This window comes from Camellia sinensis, chromosome 11, assembly GCF_055761805.1.
Source record: "Camellia sinensis isolate YWXY chromosome 11, ASM5576180v1, whole genome shotgun sequence".
NCBI lineage: Eukaryota > Viridiplantae > Streptophyta > Magnoliopsida > Ericales > Theaceae > Camellia > Camellia sinensis.
Window position 1 is genome coordinate 159,692,843 of NC_138971.1, and position 14,993 is coordinate 159,707,835.

At 32.8% G+C, this 14,993-nt stretch overlaps 1 protein-coding gene and 1 long non-coding RNA gene across 2 annotated transcripts; both read left to right on the forward strand.

Annotated features, from left to right (window-relative positions):
* The first annotated feature begins 213 nt into the window (after positions 1-213).
* On the forward strand, positions 214-1,438 carry LOC145802965 (uncharacterized). The gene is made up of 3 exons (XR_014344860.1): positions 214-504; positions 627-679; positions 783-1,438. It is a non-coding gene; the product is annotated as an uncharacterized LOC145802965 (long non-coding RNA).
* Positions 1,439-6,304: 4,866 nt separating this feature from the next.
* LOC114299579 (Tryptophan RNA-binding attenuator protein-like protein) lies at positions 6,305-14,634 on the forward strand. Its single transcript, XM_028244354.2, has 10 exons — positions 6,305-6,619; positions 9,094-9,153; positions 9,287-9,326; positions 12,093-12,271; positions 12,433-12,471; positions 12,688-12,774; positions 12,899-12,959; positions 13,639-13,763; positions 14,177-14,268; positions 14,369-14,634. Exons 1-10 carry the CDS (start codon positions 6,572-6,574, stop codon positions 14,481-14,483), a joined length of 846 nt encoding a protein of 281 aa, XP_028100155.2. The 5' UTR covers positions 6,305-6,571; the 3' UTR covers positions 14,484-14,634.
* Positions 14,635-14,993: the final 359 nt, after the last annotated feature.

The following is a 14,993-nucleotide window of genomic DNA, read 5'->3' on the forward strand; positions in this document are numbered from 1 at the left end:
GATTGTTCCTAAGCTTTTTTTTTTTTTTAAATGTTATTGTTCCTTAATTGTGGTTGGGTTGAATGAATTTTGTTCGATATTGGATTGAATGTTTATAAACAAGAATTGATTGTTTTCAAAAAAAAAAGAAAAGAGATTTGGCGACTAAAAAATTGGTCGGCAAATTCTACACTTTTGCGACTGAAATCATTGGTCGGGAATTCCTTACATTTTGGCGACTAAATTGTTAGTCGGTGATTCCAAACTAAGAGGTCGCAGAATGTCACAATGTCTATATTTAGTCTGAAGTTATTGGCCACTGAATTTGGCTCGTTACACCTGATTAACTACCATATATAGAGTTAATTGTAATCACATATTAGTATTCTTCTCACAATTCTTTATGATGGACCCTCTACATGTGAGTTCCTACAAATAAATTTGTGTATTCTACAATCCAAGACAGGTAGGAACCCTTTAAGTCCAACCCTTCCCACTCCCATCAGACATGAAAAAATTCCCCAGGTATATTACAATAAGAGTTTATTACACTATTTTGGACTACATTGAATTCCATTGTTATTGTTGTTATTATTATTATTATTATTATTATTATTATTATTATTATTATTATTATTTGTGAGCAGGGAAAGCTTTGGTTTCTCCAATTGAGAGATATGCAGTTGTTCCTGATGACAACGTAAGTGTTCTTTTCACAGTTTTCATAGTCTTCATTCCTGGTGTTTAAATAGTTGGTTTCTCCAAAAGATTATAATTTGCAACTGTTATCTATTTATTTGTAGGTCAAAAGGATAAATTTTGCCGAGGGGAAGATCTGATTCTAGAAGTAAGGAATTTGCAGCTTGATTTTTGAAATAGGCTCAAAATTGAGATATTGTTGGAAATTTTTTATTTTTTGTAAGAGCATTTAAATATCCAATGTGCTGATTGGTGAATTTTAGATTTTATTTTATTATTTTATTTTTTTTTTAGGATTTGGGTGAATTTTATAATTTAAATATGCTTTTATGAACATGTACAGTTCAATTATTCTTTGTAAAATATTGAATTTGATGGTTTGATCAATTTTTATTTTTATTTTCTGTTATGATGTTTTTGTGAATGGAATGTAAATAATCAGCTCTTAGAGAGTGAGAGACGGCACCACCGTCGGAAAAAATAGAAATTTTTAATATTTTTATTAATTTTGTTATAGGTTTTACTTTTTGCGACGACATTATACTGTCGCAAAAAATAGAAATTTTATTATTTTTTAATATTTTTTGCGACGGTATTACACTGTCGCAAAAAATAGAAAATTTCATATTTTTTATACTTTCTGCGACAGCACCACACCGTCGCAAAAAATAGTGTTTTTTTTTTAAAAAAAAAGACTATTAGCGACGGTATTTTTTGCCGCCTCAAATAACATTTTTAGCGACGGTAAAATAGGGCCGTCGCAAAAAAGTCAAGAAATTTCAAACGTTATTAGCGACTGCACGGTGCCGTCGCAAAAGGTAAAAAATGCCGTCGCAAAACATTAGCGACGACACTTACCGTCGCAAAAACTCTTTTGCAACCCCTGCAGTTGCGACCCCCCTCTTGCCGTCGCAAAAAGTATTAACGACGGCATTAGGAGTATTAGCGATGGCATTAGGAGTATTAGCGACGGTATTTTACCGTCGCAAAAAGTCAATTTTTTTGTAGTGATAATTCAAATAAGTATAAATAAAACCAAAGATGTTAGGTTAAAGTATTGCCACTTTCTCTAACACTTTTTTTTTTTTTTTTAACAAATCAAAACTCTTTAACATTTTTATTATTTCAATTTAAATCTTGAATGTTTAAAATGATGTAAATTTTAACAATCTGTTTATATTCGTTAATTATAATTAATGGGGAAGTGATTATTTAGACAATTTAATTACTTTCTTCTTTGATTATTGTTGGCAGCCCTCTTCCGTCTTGACGGTCCTCTATCATTACCTCTCATTTTCTCAAATTCACTACAATCCCTTCATCTATTTTTTCTGTACATTGGTACTGCTCCCATGCTCTAACTCACTGCTACATCTCTCCTTCCTATCCCATTGCATAGCCACTGTTGACAGCCCCCTTCTATCTTTATCAAAAATGATTCGTAGCTTGAAAATTTTTCGCCTCGAATGGCCTGACTGTCCAAAATGACATCGTTTTGGACATTTTTTTTTTCTTTTCTCTAATAGATCTCTGAAGGGCAGAGGGACAAACAAAGGGACAAAGAGAGAGGAAGAGAAAGAGAGAGAAAAGAGAGGAAAAGAAAAGAAAGAGAGAGAGCTCCACCAGAGACTCCATTGAGTTTTTTTTTTTTTTTTTTTTCTTCTTTTTCTTTTTTTTTTTTCAGGGTTTGAAATCGATCGATTTCATCGAAATCGATGGATATGGATTTCACAAAATCGATGGATGTTGATGTTGATGATGATGATGATGTTGCTGATGATGTTGTGATGATGATTGTCATGACCCGCTCCCCGTACCCAATGGTTAAGTATCGTGATGGCCAGTAACTAAGGTTACCTCCGACCAATTCTTAAACAAATTAATAAACGTGAGCGAAAATAATATTTAAACGAGGGTACCTAAATAAATAATTATCGGAGTTTCTATTTTTATTACAAAATTTATTGACCAAAAAGGTCGATATTTACATATAAAAATATCATAAAATTGCTGTGTGTGTCTATTCCGCAGTTCTGCGTCTAAGACTTTCCAAAAACTATTTTTGAATTGCATTGTTTCCTGAAAATTGGTAAACAACTATAAGCATATGGCAGAACTTTCCAAAAATTATTTTTGAATTGCATTGTTTCCTGAAAATTGGTAAACAGCTATAAGCATATGGCAGAATGAGAAATATTATGCCAAGAGTATAAGAGAAACAAAATAACCATGGATAGTTATGTAACTAAAATATTTAAAATAACTTAGTCTGAACAAATAATCATTTAAGTAGTAAAACTGAAATTATGTAAATAAGTAATCATAACCACAGTATCGAACAGAACAGATGTCACAGGAGTAACAGTCAGAACAGAGGTACGGATTCAAGAGGTGACTCATACGGATTATAGAGGTGACTCCTACAATAGTGTAGCACTTATCTCCGCGTAGCACTTTGCTTCGCACAGAACAGAGCTCAATAGATCCATGACAATAGAGCGTTACAAAGTGACCAAACAGAAGCCAATAGTTATTTAAGTCTCCCAAGACGTGAGACTCTCGTGGTGGTATATAAGATCATAGTCAAATATTCTTTAAAATACAAACAAACATATTCATGGGTTTCATTTTAACAAATAGATTTCGAAAATTAATTCACGTAATTGAAATATTAATATAATTTATAAAACATAACTTGTATAACATAAATATGGTAAGTCAAAACATACGTAAAATATATCATGATAATTCAATATGTAATATAACTCACTTTAAAATTGACTCTTAACCTTTCTTTCACTATCACAACCTTCCCATTATAAATACCTACTTCAGTAATTTCCGTGCCTCTCTCTCTTTTTTATTTTCTTTAGCAACTCCATGGCTTTTAATCCATTCTTCCCCATTTATAGGGAAGCACAAGCGTCCTCTGGCCGACACGTGGCCGATCTTACTGATCTCGAATCCTTCTTCATAACCCACCTAGATTTGATTCATTATAACCATGGATTATAGCTTATCTTAATAAATATTTAAGATAATTATATTTTAATCCAATTTCTTAATATAATTATATAAACAAATTAATTTCTAATTAAATGATACTTTATCATATACTCACAAAAAATTAATTATTTATTTTATTGTCACACCCACTATTATTATTATTTATTTATTTATTTATTTATTTACTCTTACTTTTGTATTTATTTATTTACTATATTTAACTTTAATTTGGCTCAACTAGTATTATAATTTTATATTTATATTAATTTAGCCCCATATAATAATCCCTAATTAATCCCATATTTGAAAATCTAATGCCAAATTGGATTCTGTATTTATTATTATTTATTTAATAATATATGATCACATACAATCATAAAACTAGTATAAAATTTAAGGGACAACTTAAATTTTCGGATTGGTACAATGATGTTGATGAAGATGTTGTTGTTGTTGATGATGATGATGTTGATGAAGATGTTGTTGATCATGATGATGTATTGATGTTGATGAAGATATTGTTACTGATGATGATGATGTGTTGATGAAGATGATGCGTTTCCCAACTTCCTCTTCTCTCTCTGTGTTCTTCATCTTCAAAGAGAAAAAAAGAAAAAAAAAAATAATAATAATTTCAAAATGACGTCATTTTAGACTCAGGCCATTTGAATCATCCTGTTTTCGAGCTACCAATAGAAATTGTATCTTTATTCTCGTCTATCATTACCCCTAATTTTCTCCAATTAGCTGTCATTTATTCATCTCTTTTCTCGCACATTGTTACTTCTGCCATTCCCTAACCCACTACTACTCCTTACTTTTTCTTTTCACCGTTCCATAGTCACGGTTGCCATTTAACATCAATGACAAAAAGTAAGTTAATTGTCTAAACTGTCCAACTCATTGCTACCTTCTCCTTCTCTCTTTGTTCCATAGCAACCGTTGTTGTTCAACACCAACTACAAAAAAATAATTAAATTATCTAAATTATTCATGTTTGGTTAATTATAACTTATAATGATGAGAATTAATACTATTTTAAAATTAAAATAATTAAAAAATTAAGATTTAATTTATTACTGGATAAAACCCTCAAATAGTTTTGAATAATACTATATGCACGAATTAGTATATCAATTAGTATACTAACGGATGATATGATATAATTTTAGAAATTCTAAATATTTGTAATTTATATAATATGTAAAATTATAATTTTAAAATAATAATATCATGACATATAAATATACCAATTGATATATTGAGCACCACCAAATTGTTTTTATATAATTTCTCAAAAACAAAAACTTTGAATAAGGAGGAGGGATCAGGCAGCGCACACACTGTGAAGGGAAAATTTATCGGTTAGTTTTAAGGTATCATCACATGGTATCCCAACGATGTTATAATTGGTGAAAATAATAAAGTTTACGAATTTATATAAAATGATTAAAAAATATAAGAAAATATAATATAATAAATTATGATTAGTGAAACAAAAATGATTAAAACCCCCAATTTTGGAGATATTCATGATCCCAAAATAATCTGAACCATTCAAATTTTTATTTTTTATTTTTTCCCCCTATCTCACTCACATGAGTAATCCAGATCATTTTGAGAATCATAAGGGTATCTCTAATGGTTCATCAGAATTTTCATCAAATTTGAGAAAAAAAAGACAAATTCCTCTATATGATGTCGCCTACTCCAACGGAGAAATTTGACTTTTCATCAAATCACCAGTCGATTGACTGGTCGACCAGTCAATGCAAAAAAAAAAAAAAAACTTGGTTCTGAAACAATTGGTTTATTGGTAGCCTTGGTGATGTTCATTACCATTACCTCTTCCTGATCTATACCCATTGACACTCGGTTCCGAAACATTTTTCTTACTGATACAACCACCCATTTTTGCAACATATCTCTTCAACAAAACCCAGATCAGAAAGAGGGCATACGCATATGATTTTATTCTAAAAGACCAAATTGATGATTTTCTTGTAAATACATGGAAAGAAAAACGAGAAATGGTGAATGAAAACCAACAAGATTACCTATTTAAGCAAATCCCAAATCAGAAATAAGTGATTGAATCTAAATGTTTGACAGAGAGAGAGAGAATTGATCCAAATATATTTAGATCAGAGTTAGAGAACATGCTTGTTTTGGTTACAGAGAGAGTCGACCTCTCAGTGTAAAATTTTCATAAAATTTACTTGAGGTGGTCATTTGGAAGGATGTCCGACCGGTTGTTCAGTGAGTCCACACTCAATGACCATACATAATAAATTATTGAAAAGTGCAAGATATATTCAATTTGGTAAAAATTTTGAGATATTTTTAATTTGATATTATTTTAATAAAACCATTGAAACACAAAAAAATATGTACCTTTTTAATTTGATAATGTATATGATAAACCATTGAAAATGGCCCTAGAATTCCCAAAATTGAGTCTCAATCATTGTTATTAGTGGAAAATACGATTACGTGATTTTTCAAAACAACGAATAACAATATTCCACGTCATGGTTTGCTTTCGGACCACGTAAAACGACGAATTACAACGAATAACAATATTCCACGTCAAATACTTTGCTGACGTGTATTAACAAGTAGTCGACCTTATGATAAACTAACCATAAAAGCACAAATTTTTTTATGAAAACAATTCACAAAACCCCTTGCTCTCTGTGCTAATAAAGGAATCGTTCAAATATATATATATATATTTTATTGTGGATTGTGGATTTTGTCACTTGAATTCGGTGCGTTTTGCGATTTCGCGATCTGAAAATCTCTCCAGCACTCAGATCTCTGTCATGGTGTCTTGATCTCAGTGCTCTTCGATTTCTGCTCCGATCGACACCTCTCTCTCTCCGCCATGGCCGCTCCTTTCTTTTCAACGCCTTTTCAACCTTACGTTTATCAGGTACTCTTTTTTTTTTCTTCTCTTTCTCTCTATATAGTTATCTCCAAAATTAGGGTTTTTCACAATTTTATAGCTGATCCAGTTGCTATGTATGTGTATGTATATGTTTGGCTTCTGAGAAAAAAAAGGTTGGAAACATAGGGAAATTGAAAATTTTGAGCTTGAGTTTATTTTTTTGGCGGGGACTGGAGAGAGCAAAAGCTCCACTCAATTGGTTCGATGGAGATGGTGAGGATGTTTGACGGAGGTTAAAATGTGGGGAGGATCAGGACGGTTTAATTAAGAGTAGAATGGATGATGATAGACTTGCTTTGTGGAAGATAATTGCATTTCAACAGTACACTTAATTGGCACTTGTAACCTTTAAACAATGCAATTATCTCTTTTTTTGTTCTTCTTCAAGGAACTTAATTGATTTATAATTTAGTAAGATCAGAAAGGTAAACTGATGGGGTATAATTCGTTGTATTTCGTCTATTGCATGAAGAAAAGAGTAGAAATGGAGGAGCAGGAAACAGAGAGAGTATTGGGGAAGAATAAGTAGAAAATGGCTACAAGTGAAGGTTTTTTGTTTTTGTTTTTTTGTTTCATAACTCAGTATCCGGCATAAGGACCAACTTATCTGGGAACCAATCACACTGTCCACTAGCTGAGAGAGAGTATTGGGGAAGCATAAGTAGAAAAAGGCTATAAGGGAATGTATATGGCCGTATGGACCAACTAATTCGGGAGACCAATCCCACCATCCACTAGTGGGGGAAAATAAAAGTCGGGGCAAGTTCCTGTATGGATTGGCTCAAAGAAATTATTTGCACATAGGAGGTTTCAAACCTGAGACTATGAAGACAGCACACCCCAGAACTCGGGCCTTGACCACTAGGCCAATACCTATAAGAGAAATTGTAAAATGGAAAAAATAAAGATCAATTTCATGATGAGATTTTTAAAAACAATGTACTTTTCATCTTGAGATTAGTTCTTTTGTTAAAATAAATTTGAACAATAAATGAAAAAATGTTAGAACTCTATAATACTAAGAGTATCCATAATGGATGAAAATTGATGACCATATTTCATTATATGGGACGTTTAAGGTCACAATATATATCAAATAAATTTAGCATAAGATTTCATTTGATAATTACATTGAGGGGAGGAGTGCCTATATTGGAAATTGAATGTGAAACTGCAACAGAGTTAGCAAAAAGCAAATTAGCCTTTTTAGTAAGACGAGGAAAATAGTTTATTCTCTTGCCCTATGTTACCTAGAGCGTGGATCTTTGCGGTACGTGGAACGGGAACGCGAACGGGAACGGGTATGGGAATGTGGTACGCCACGTACTCTAAAATGTGGTACGATAAGGGTAGACTTGTCTATATTACACTTAAGAATTTAAGATACTTCTAAAGTAATTTTCTTTTAACTATTAGGCATCCAATGCTGCGTGGAGAAGAATGATTCATGTAACAACCCTATTTAATTGGACTTAAGGCTTGGTTTGGTTTATTAGGCATCCAATAAAATGTTTTTTTTTTTCTTCTCATTTTTTGATGATTTTGTGTCGTCAAAACCTAACTCACCTTAGATTTTAGTTAATAATATTTGATTTTTTTTCTCCTAAGGTAACATTTAAAGAAATATATTAGAAAAAACTTCTGGGATCGCTTTGGATCACTAAATTTTCCATTTTGGAACAAAAGGATACCATGTTTCAGAATGTGCATACCAATACGTAATTCAAAGGTTGAGTACTCAGTCTTGGTTCCCCGATTTTGGTGGGTAGGATGAACTTGATGCAGATGTAACATTTAGTCTTGTCTGCACAAAGTGGTTGCCCTAACTTGAATTGGTGTTCTCAGCTTCTCATACTTGGCACTGTGGCAGTTTGAGGTTTTATTCGTTGCACCAAACAATGACTCATGTATATTGATGGAGTAGAGATAGCAGATGCACCTTATACAATTTTTAAATTATTTTTATCTGGTTGATTATCTAAAAATAATGTTACTCTTGTCTCACACTTGTGTGGAAAATAAATAAATAAATAAGCAACGCCAAATTGGAAGTGAGGCATGGACATTTTTTTTTTTTATCAAAAACCTATGTTAACGTTTCTGAAGTTGGGAGTTTCTGGTGATTGCCCTTGTCTACATTGTTGGCCTGAGTTGTACGTTCACAAACTTAAGCATTTGGAGTACTATACATAGTAATCTAGTAAAGTCATCAATTCCCCCCACCCCATTTTGGGTGATTTTCTTTTTGTTCTTTCTATTTGTTAATAATTAAACAACAAACAATAAATGAAGCCCAAATCTGCCTTGGTTTCTCATTCATTGAAAGCTGCAGTAGATTTAAAAAAAAAAAGGAGCATCTTTTTTCTTCCATCTTAAATTTCAAAAGTTCTATACAGCCTACATTAATCCTTGCTTATTTTTTCTATCCTGGGTTAACTCATATGGATAATGTATTGTAGAGTCCACAAGATGCTGTGATACCTTTTCAGATTTTGGGTGGCGAAGCTCAGATAGTTCAGGTATTAATAGTGCTCATTAACCCCAACAACCTCCCCCTACCCCCAAATTAAAAAACCAAAAATTATTATTATTATTATTATTTTTTTTAAAATTTATTTAGTATTTATAATTTTGCTGTTGGTTTGTTTTCAGATTATGTTGAAGCCACAAGAAAAGGTTATTGCAAAGCCTGGTGAGTTGATTTGCCATGGGTTTGTCCATATGGCTTAATGTGATCTATTGTTACTATTCGTGACTAGGGCTGCAAACAAGCCGAGCCGAGCCGAGCCGAGCCGAGCCAAGCCGAGCCAAGCCTTGCCTTAGTATGTTCGAGCTTGTTTATTAAGATTTTAACGAACTCGAACTCGAACTCGAACTCGAGTTCAATAAAAATTTAACGAACTGAGCTCGAGTCGAGTTGGCTTTGGCTTGACTCGAGCTTGAGCCTGTTCATGAGCCTTAATGAGTCAAAAAATTTATAAATTCATACTTGCGTATTAAAGTTACAATAAAAACTTTGATTATACAATTATATATGCAATATATATAAACTTTCTGAAAAAAAAAAAGTCAATATTTTTATCAAAATAATAATATCTGTTACCACTATTATATAAATGTACTATATATAGTTAACTACTATTTACATTTATATTTTTTAAATATATAAATAACATATTTATCTTATTTTTTATACATATTTTTATATTATTTAATATATAAATAATAAATATTAAACGAACCAGCTAACAAGTCAAGTTTACGAGCCGAGTTTTAGAATGTTTGGGCTTGTTTATTAAAAATTTAACGAGCTCAAGCTCGAGCTCAAATGCAAAAAAAAAAAAAATAACAAACCGAATTTGAACGAGCTCTTACTAAGTTGAGCTCGAGCCTGAGCCTGAGCCTGAGCCTGAGCCTGTTCACGAACGGTTCTGTTCATTTTTAGCCCTGTTCGTGAACATGGGTTGCCTACCTGTTTGGAGTCACTTCTATAAAAAGTGCTTCTGAATAATCAACTTTGTTTGCATGCCTACATCCTTTTCGATATTTAGTTTACATCTATATGATAAATTTTAAATTTTGTTTCTTCTTTGTTGGGCAACAACATAACCATATGGTCATTATTACTATTCAAGATCATTGTTGTTATGCCAGAAGGCCTTGAGGACAAGAGTTTTACTATACGTAATGATACCAATTATGCTTATATACATTGTTCATTTTTGTTGTCAGTGGTGTAGAAGTTAGATGTTTTTTTTTTGGGGCAAGTTTCGTCTATCGAAGTTGTCTGGTCTTCACAACACTTTCGAGTTGTTTATTCCGTATTATCAATATAATGTGACAGTGCATTATATCCCTTGTTAGTTTATCCTATGTGAAGAAAGCTAGGAGGCCTATTTGGGTTTTCTGGCTCACACCCTTGTCCAAGGGTTAGATGTCCGACACGAGTATTTGATTCATTTTGAAATGTTCATGTAATTATTTTGAACAGTACAAAGTGAAATGCTGTGTAATTAAAGGATTGTTAGTTTTTCAATAGACATGGATAAATATATTAGTATTTGAAGACCTTGTGTTGTAATTTAAGAAGTACGGATATGTGACACGACATGGACACGTGAACACATAAATTTTCAAAAAATTCAAGGCACAACACATTGGGGACACGTTCAAAGCATATATTTTTATATTTTTAAATATTTAATATGTATTTTATGTCAAATATTTAATTTTATTAAATTTATCAACTTTCGATATGTTATTTTAGTTAAAAAAATTAAAAATTTTAATTATTTTTTGAAAAAAATAGTACTCAATGTGTCCTTAACGTGTCCCTAGAGTGTCCTTAGTTTGTCCTCAATGTGTCCTCACTGTGTCCCAACGTGTCTGTAGTGTGTCCAAAGTGTCCCTGCGTGTCTGTGTCTGACACATGTTGGACACCTGTACGCGACCTCCAGAGAGGTATCTGTGCTTCATAGGTTGTAATTATATTTCTTATTATTCTAGTAGACCAAGCAAGAGAAAACCATTGGATTAATAAGATTATAATTGATGACCAATTTTGAAGGATGTGACATGACTTGGCTATAATTCTGGGGACTTTTACCAGTAAGAGTGCTTTGACAGTACAGGACTTTAATGAAGTCACTCTTCCAAGATAGCTTTCCTCCAAAGGTTCCACTAACTCTACCTCTGGTTGTTCCAAAATGTTACGTAATAACATTGTCAGTAAGACTTGTGATTGTGTAATTGTGTAGCCATCTTTTAGGTATCTTTTATATGATCACATAGGATATTGGGATAGGAGTAGGAGTATCAGGTTGCTTATCACTCGCTATCACATTTGTGATTGATCAGCTATGATGGTTCAGCCTTCGAACCTGGTTGAGTTCAGTACATGTGATTTGAAGCTGTGGATGAAGGGTAAGCTGCTGATCATTACTCTAGTCCAAAATGTTGCGTAATAACGGCATGGAGCTACACCTTTTGTCAGCAAGACTTGTGATTGTGTAGTATTCTTTTAGGTATGTTTTATATGATCACATAGGATATTGGATGTGAGTAGGAGTATCAGGTTGCTTATCACTCGCTATCACAGTTGTGATTGATCAGCTATGATGGTTCAGCCTTTGAACCTGGTTGAGCTCAGGTCTTAGTGCATGTGATTTGAAGCTGTGGATGAAGGGTAAGCTGCTGGTCATTACGCTAGGATACATCTAGTGTGCAGGAATTGGCTGAGTTGAGAATGGTATGACTAAATTAGTATATGGTTGATACTTGGGGAGCTTTTCAAGGTTCACTATATTCTTATTAGATCTTGGTCGTGGATTGCAGTATGTCTGCATTTTAAAACTGTTTAATTTTGATATGATTTCATCCGTTTTCACATTTTAAACCATTTTTTATTTGTTATTTCCACTGACAATCATGTGTGGAATGATATATGATTGGTCTGCAGGTTCCATGTGTTACATGTCTGGGTCTATACAAATGGAAAATGTTTATGTCCCTGAAAATGAAGCAGGTATGTGGCAGTGGCTTTTTGGCAAGAGTGTGACTAGCATGGTTCTTCTCAATACTGGCTCAAGTGATGGATTTGTTGGAATTGCTGCACCATCTTTAGCCAGAATTCTACCGGTTTGTATCATGCCAGAATTTGTGTTGTTAGGCCTTTTTTCCTCCCCGCTTTTTCTTTCTTTCTAAATTTAGCTATTGATTGTGATTCTGAATTCATCAACAGAGATTACAAACGATTCCTTATAATGTGCTTTTGATTTAAATTTATTTTATTTTTGTAGATTGATTTAGCAATGTTTGGTGGTGAACTTTTGTGCCAGGTACTACTAATATATTGTTTTTTTTTCTCTTTTATTATGCTAGGAAATTGTTTGAAATTCCTTGCTCTTGTGTCTTTTCCATTGCAGCGGTCCGCTGGATATTATTTCTTTTTTGTTAACTCAATAACTAAATTCTATCCAGAATTTTTTGTTGTCTTTTCCTTAAATATCATCAGTTAGAAATTCATATCTGACTTTGATAATATTGTTCTGTAGCCAGATGCATACCTTTGCTCCATCAATGATGTGAAAGTCACTAATACAGTTGATCAGAGGGCACATAACGTCATTGCTGGTGCTGAGGTGAGATGGCGGGACAGCCTTGAACTTTATGTTGCTTAATTTCCTACTGTTGATGATTATGCATATTGCATCTTCTATTTGAATGTGTTCATTCCTTTGATGGATTTGTTTATGTCATTTGTAGGGATTCTTGAGACAGAAGCTATCTGGCCAAGGGCTTGCATTCATAGTTGCTGGTGGATCTGGTATTAAGTTTTTCAACACTGTTAGTTGAATTATAACTCTTCTCTTGTGGTTTCAATAACTTGAATCTGGCTTAGATTTGCATTATAACTCTTCTCTTGTGGTTTCAATAACCTTGCTGCCTGTTCTGGAATCTTAATGTAAGATTTTTCTGTGCATGTTGCCTTTTATGCTCCGTTTGTTTGAGCGGAAAACATTTTTTGGAAAATGTTTTTCATATTTTCTGGTGTTTAGTATAATGGAAAACAAAAGTCAACAGAAAACATTATCTATGGTCAATGGAAAACAAGCCTATTTGGCCAGAAAACGTTTTTCACTTTTAGAAGGCAGAAAACTTTTTCCGAACTAAAATTTTACCGATGTCACCACACCACCATCACCACGGTCACGGCCACCATCACTGTTACTATCACCGCCACCGTCCCCCCACCACCTCCACTTCCACCTTTGTTACACCACCACCAAACATAGAAAAAAATTTTCTCCAAAAAATATTTTCTAGGAAAAAAAATTTCTGTAAAAAATGTTTTCTGCCCAAACAAACGGAGCGTTAGATTAACATTCCTTCCTCAAGTGATTTGTACTCGTAACACTTTAAAATTATTGTTATGCTGTGATTTAAGAGTTTTTTTTTATACAATCTTCCAGAGAATAATTATGGGATGTCTTTTCCTTTTTTAGTTGTACAGAAAAATCTTGAGGTGGGTGAAATACTTGCCGTGGATGTTTCTTGCATTGTGGCTCTATCTGCAACAGTCAATGTTCAGGTCAAATATAATGGTCCAATGAGAAGGGTGGTTTTTGGGGTAAGTAACTTCTGTTTCTTTAGTAATTATTTTTTGTACATACTTCTTTCTCTCGCTTGTTATTGTGCAATCACGCTTTTATGTAGTTCTAGTCTTATTAGAAACATGCATAGGTAGTATTTTGCTTTCTTGATGGAAAATGGAATTTGAACCCTTGGGTCCTATCTCTGATGGCCTCAACGTACACCGTAGTTTGAAATGTAAATCAGATATAGTGAACCTGAACTGATTGTAATTAATTAGATATTTGTTCTTAGCATTATTTGAAACTCAAATACATCTTCACTAAAATTTGTTTGCATTTGTGTTGATCACTTCCTCTAAAGAGATGAATTCCTGATTGTGCATTATTATTTTTTTTCCCCTCCTTTCTTGAAACCATGTGTCCATTACTTGTGGTTTTGAAATTGCAGGGAGACAATCTAGTGACGGCCATTCTTACAGGACCGGGCATTGTCTTTATTCAAAGTTTGCCCTTCCACCGGCTTTCTCAACGCATTGCTAGGTAATTTCTTGTATCTGAATGAATTCCCACAAAATCTATTAAACAACTCAGATTCATTCATCTTTGAAGTTTGACCAAATGAATGGTTTCTGGTTTGCAGGGCGGTTACATCTCCAAACATGAGAGAAAATCCAAAATTCTTCATTCAGATAGCCTTTTTCTTCTTTCTAGCATATGTTGTGATTGTCTCATCTCTAATTTTGACCGATATATGATATACATCTTTTTATGTGTGTTTTTTTGGTTATAACATTATATGTGGCCCTTCTTACCTCCTCTTTTTTAGTTGTAATGCTTGCAGTTCACCTTGTAACTTAGAAATTAAATGAATTTAATAGAAACATAAGCATTTGCTTTCTTCTTTTATTTTGTGATTAATTCTGAACACCTAGTGATCTTTAGAAATTTCAATGATTTACACTTTGTATCATTTTCTTGGAGTTGAGTTTAGAAATTTACGAGAATTTTAACTTGTGAGTCTTGAGTATTTTTGTATTTTGAATTTGTTGAGGACTGTTTTTTATTCTTGGAAGAAATATTCAAAAATTGATGTTAGAAAGGGTTATTTATAAGATTCCCTCAATTATTAGTGATATCATTTTATTATTGTACTTATGAATTTGTACATTTAGATCTGTGTAGGTATAAAAGTATTACTTTCACCCATTGTTGACCCCTTTTGGACTATTTTATTTGTACAATTTTTACAGTTTAGAGGTCAATAT

Bases quoted from the DNA above. Each gene is read 5' to 3' on its own strand.
- LOC114299579 (XM_028244354.2), top strand. From the start codon at position 6,572: ATGGCCGCTCCTTTCTTTTCAACGCCTTTTCAACCTTACGTTTATCAG. The intron at 12,775-12,898 runs GTGAGATGGCGG...TGTCATTTGTAG, and splicing joins ACGTCATTGCTGGTGCTGAG to GGATTCTTGAGACAGAAGCT. The intron at 14,269-14,368 runs GTAATTTCTTGT...TCTGGTTTGCAG, and splicing joins CTTTCTCAACGCATTGCTAG to GGCGGTTACATCTCCAAACA.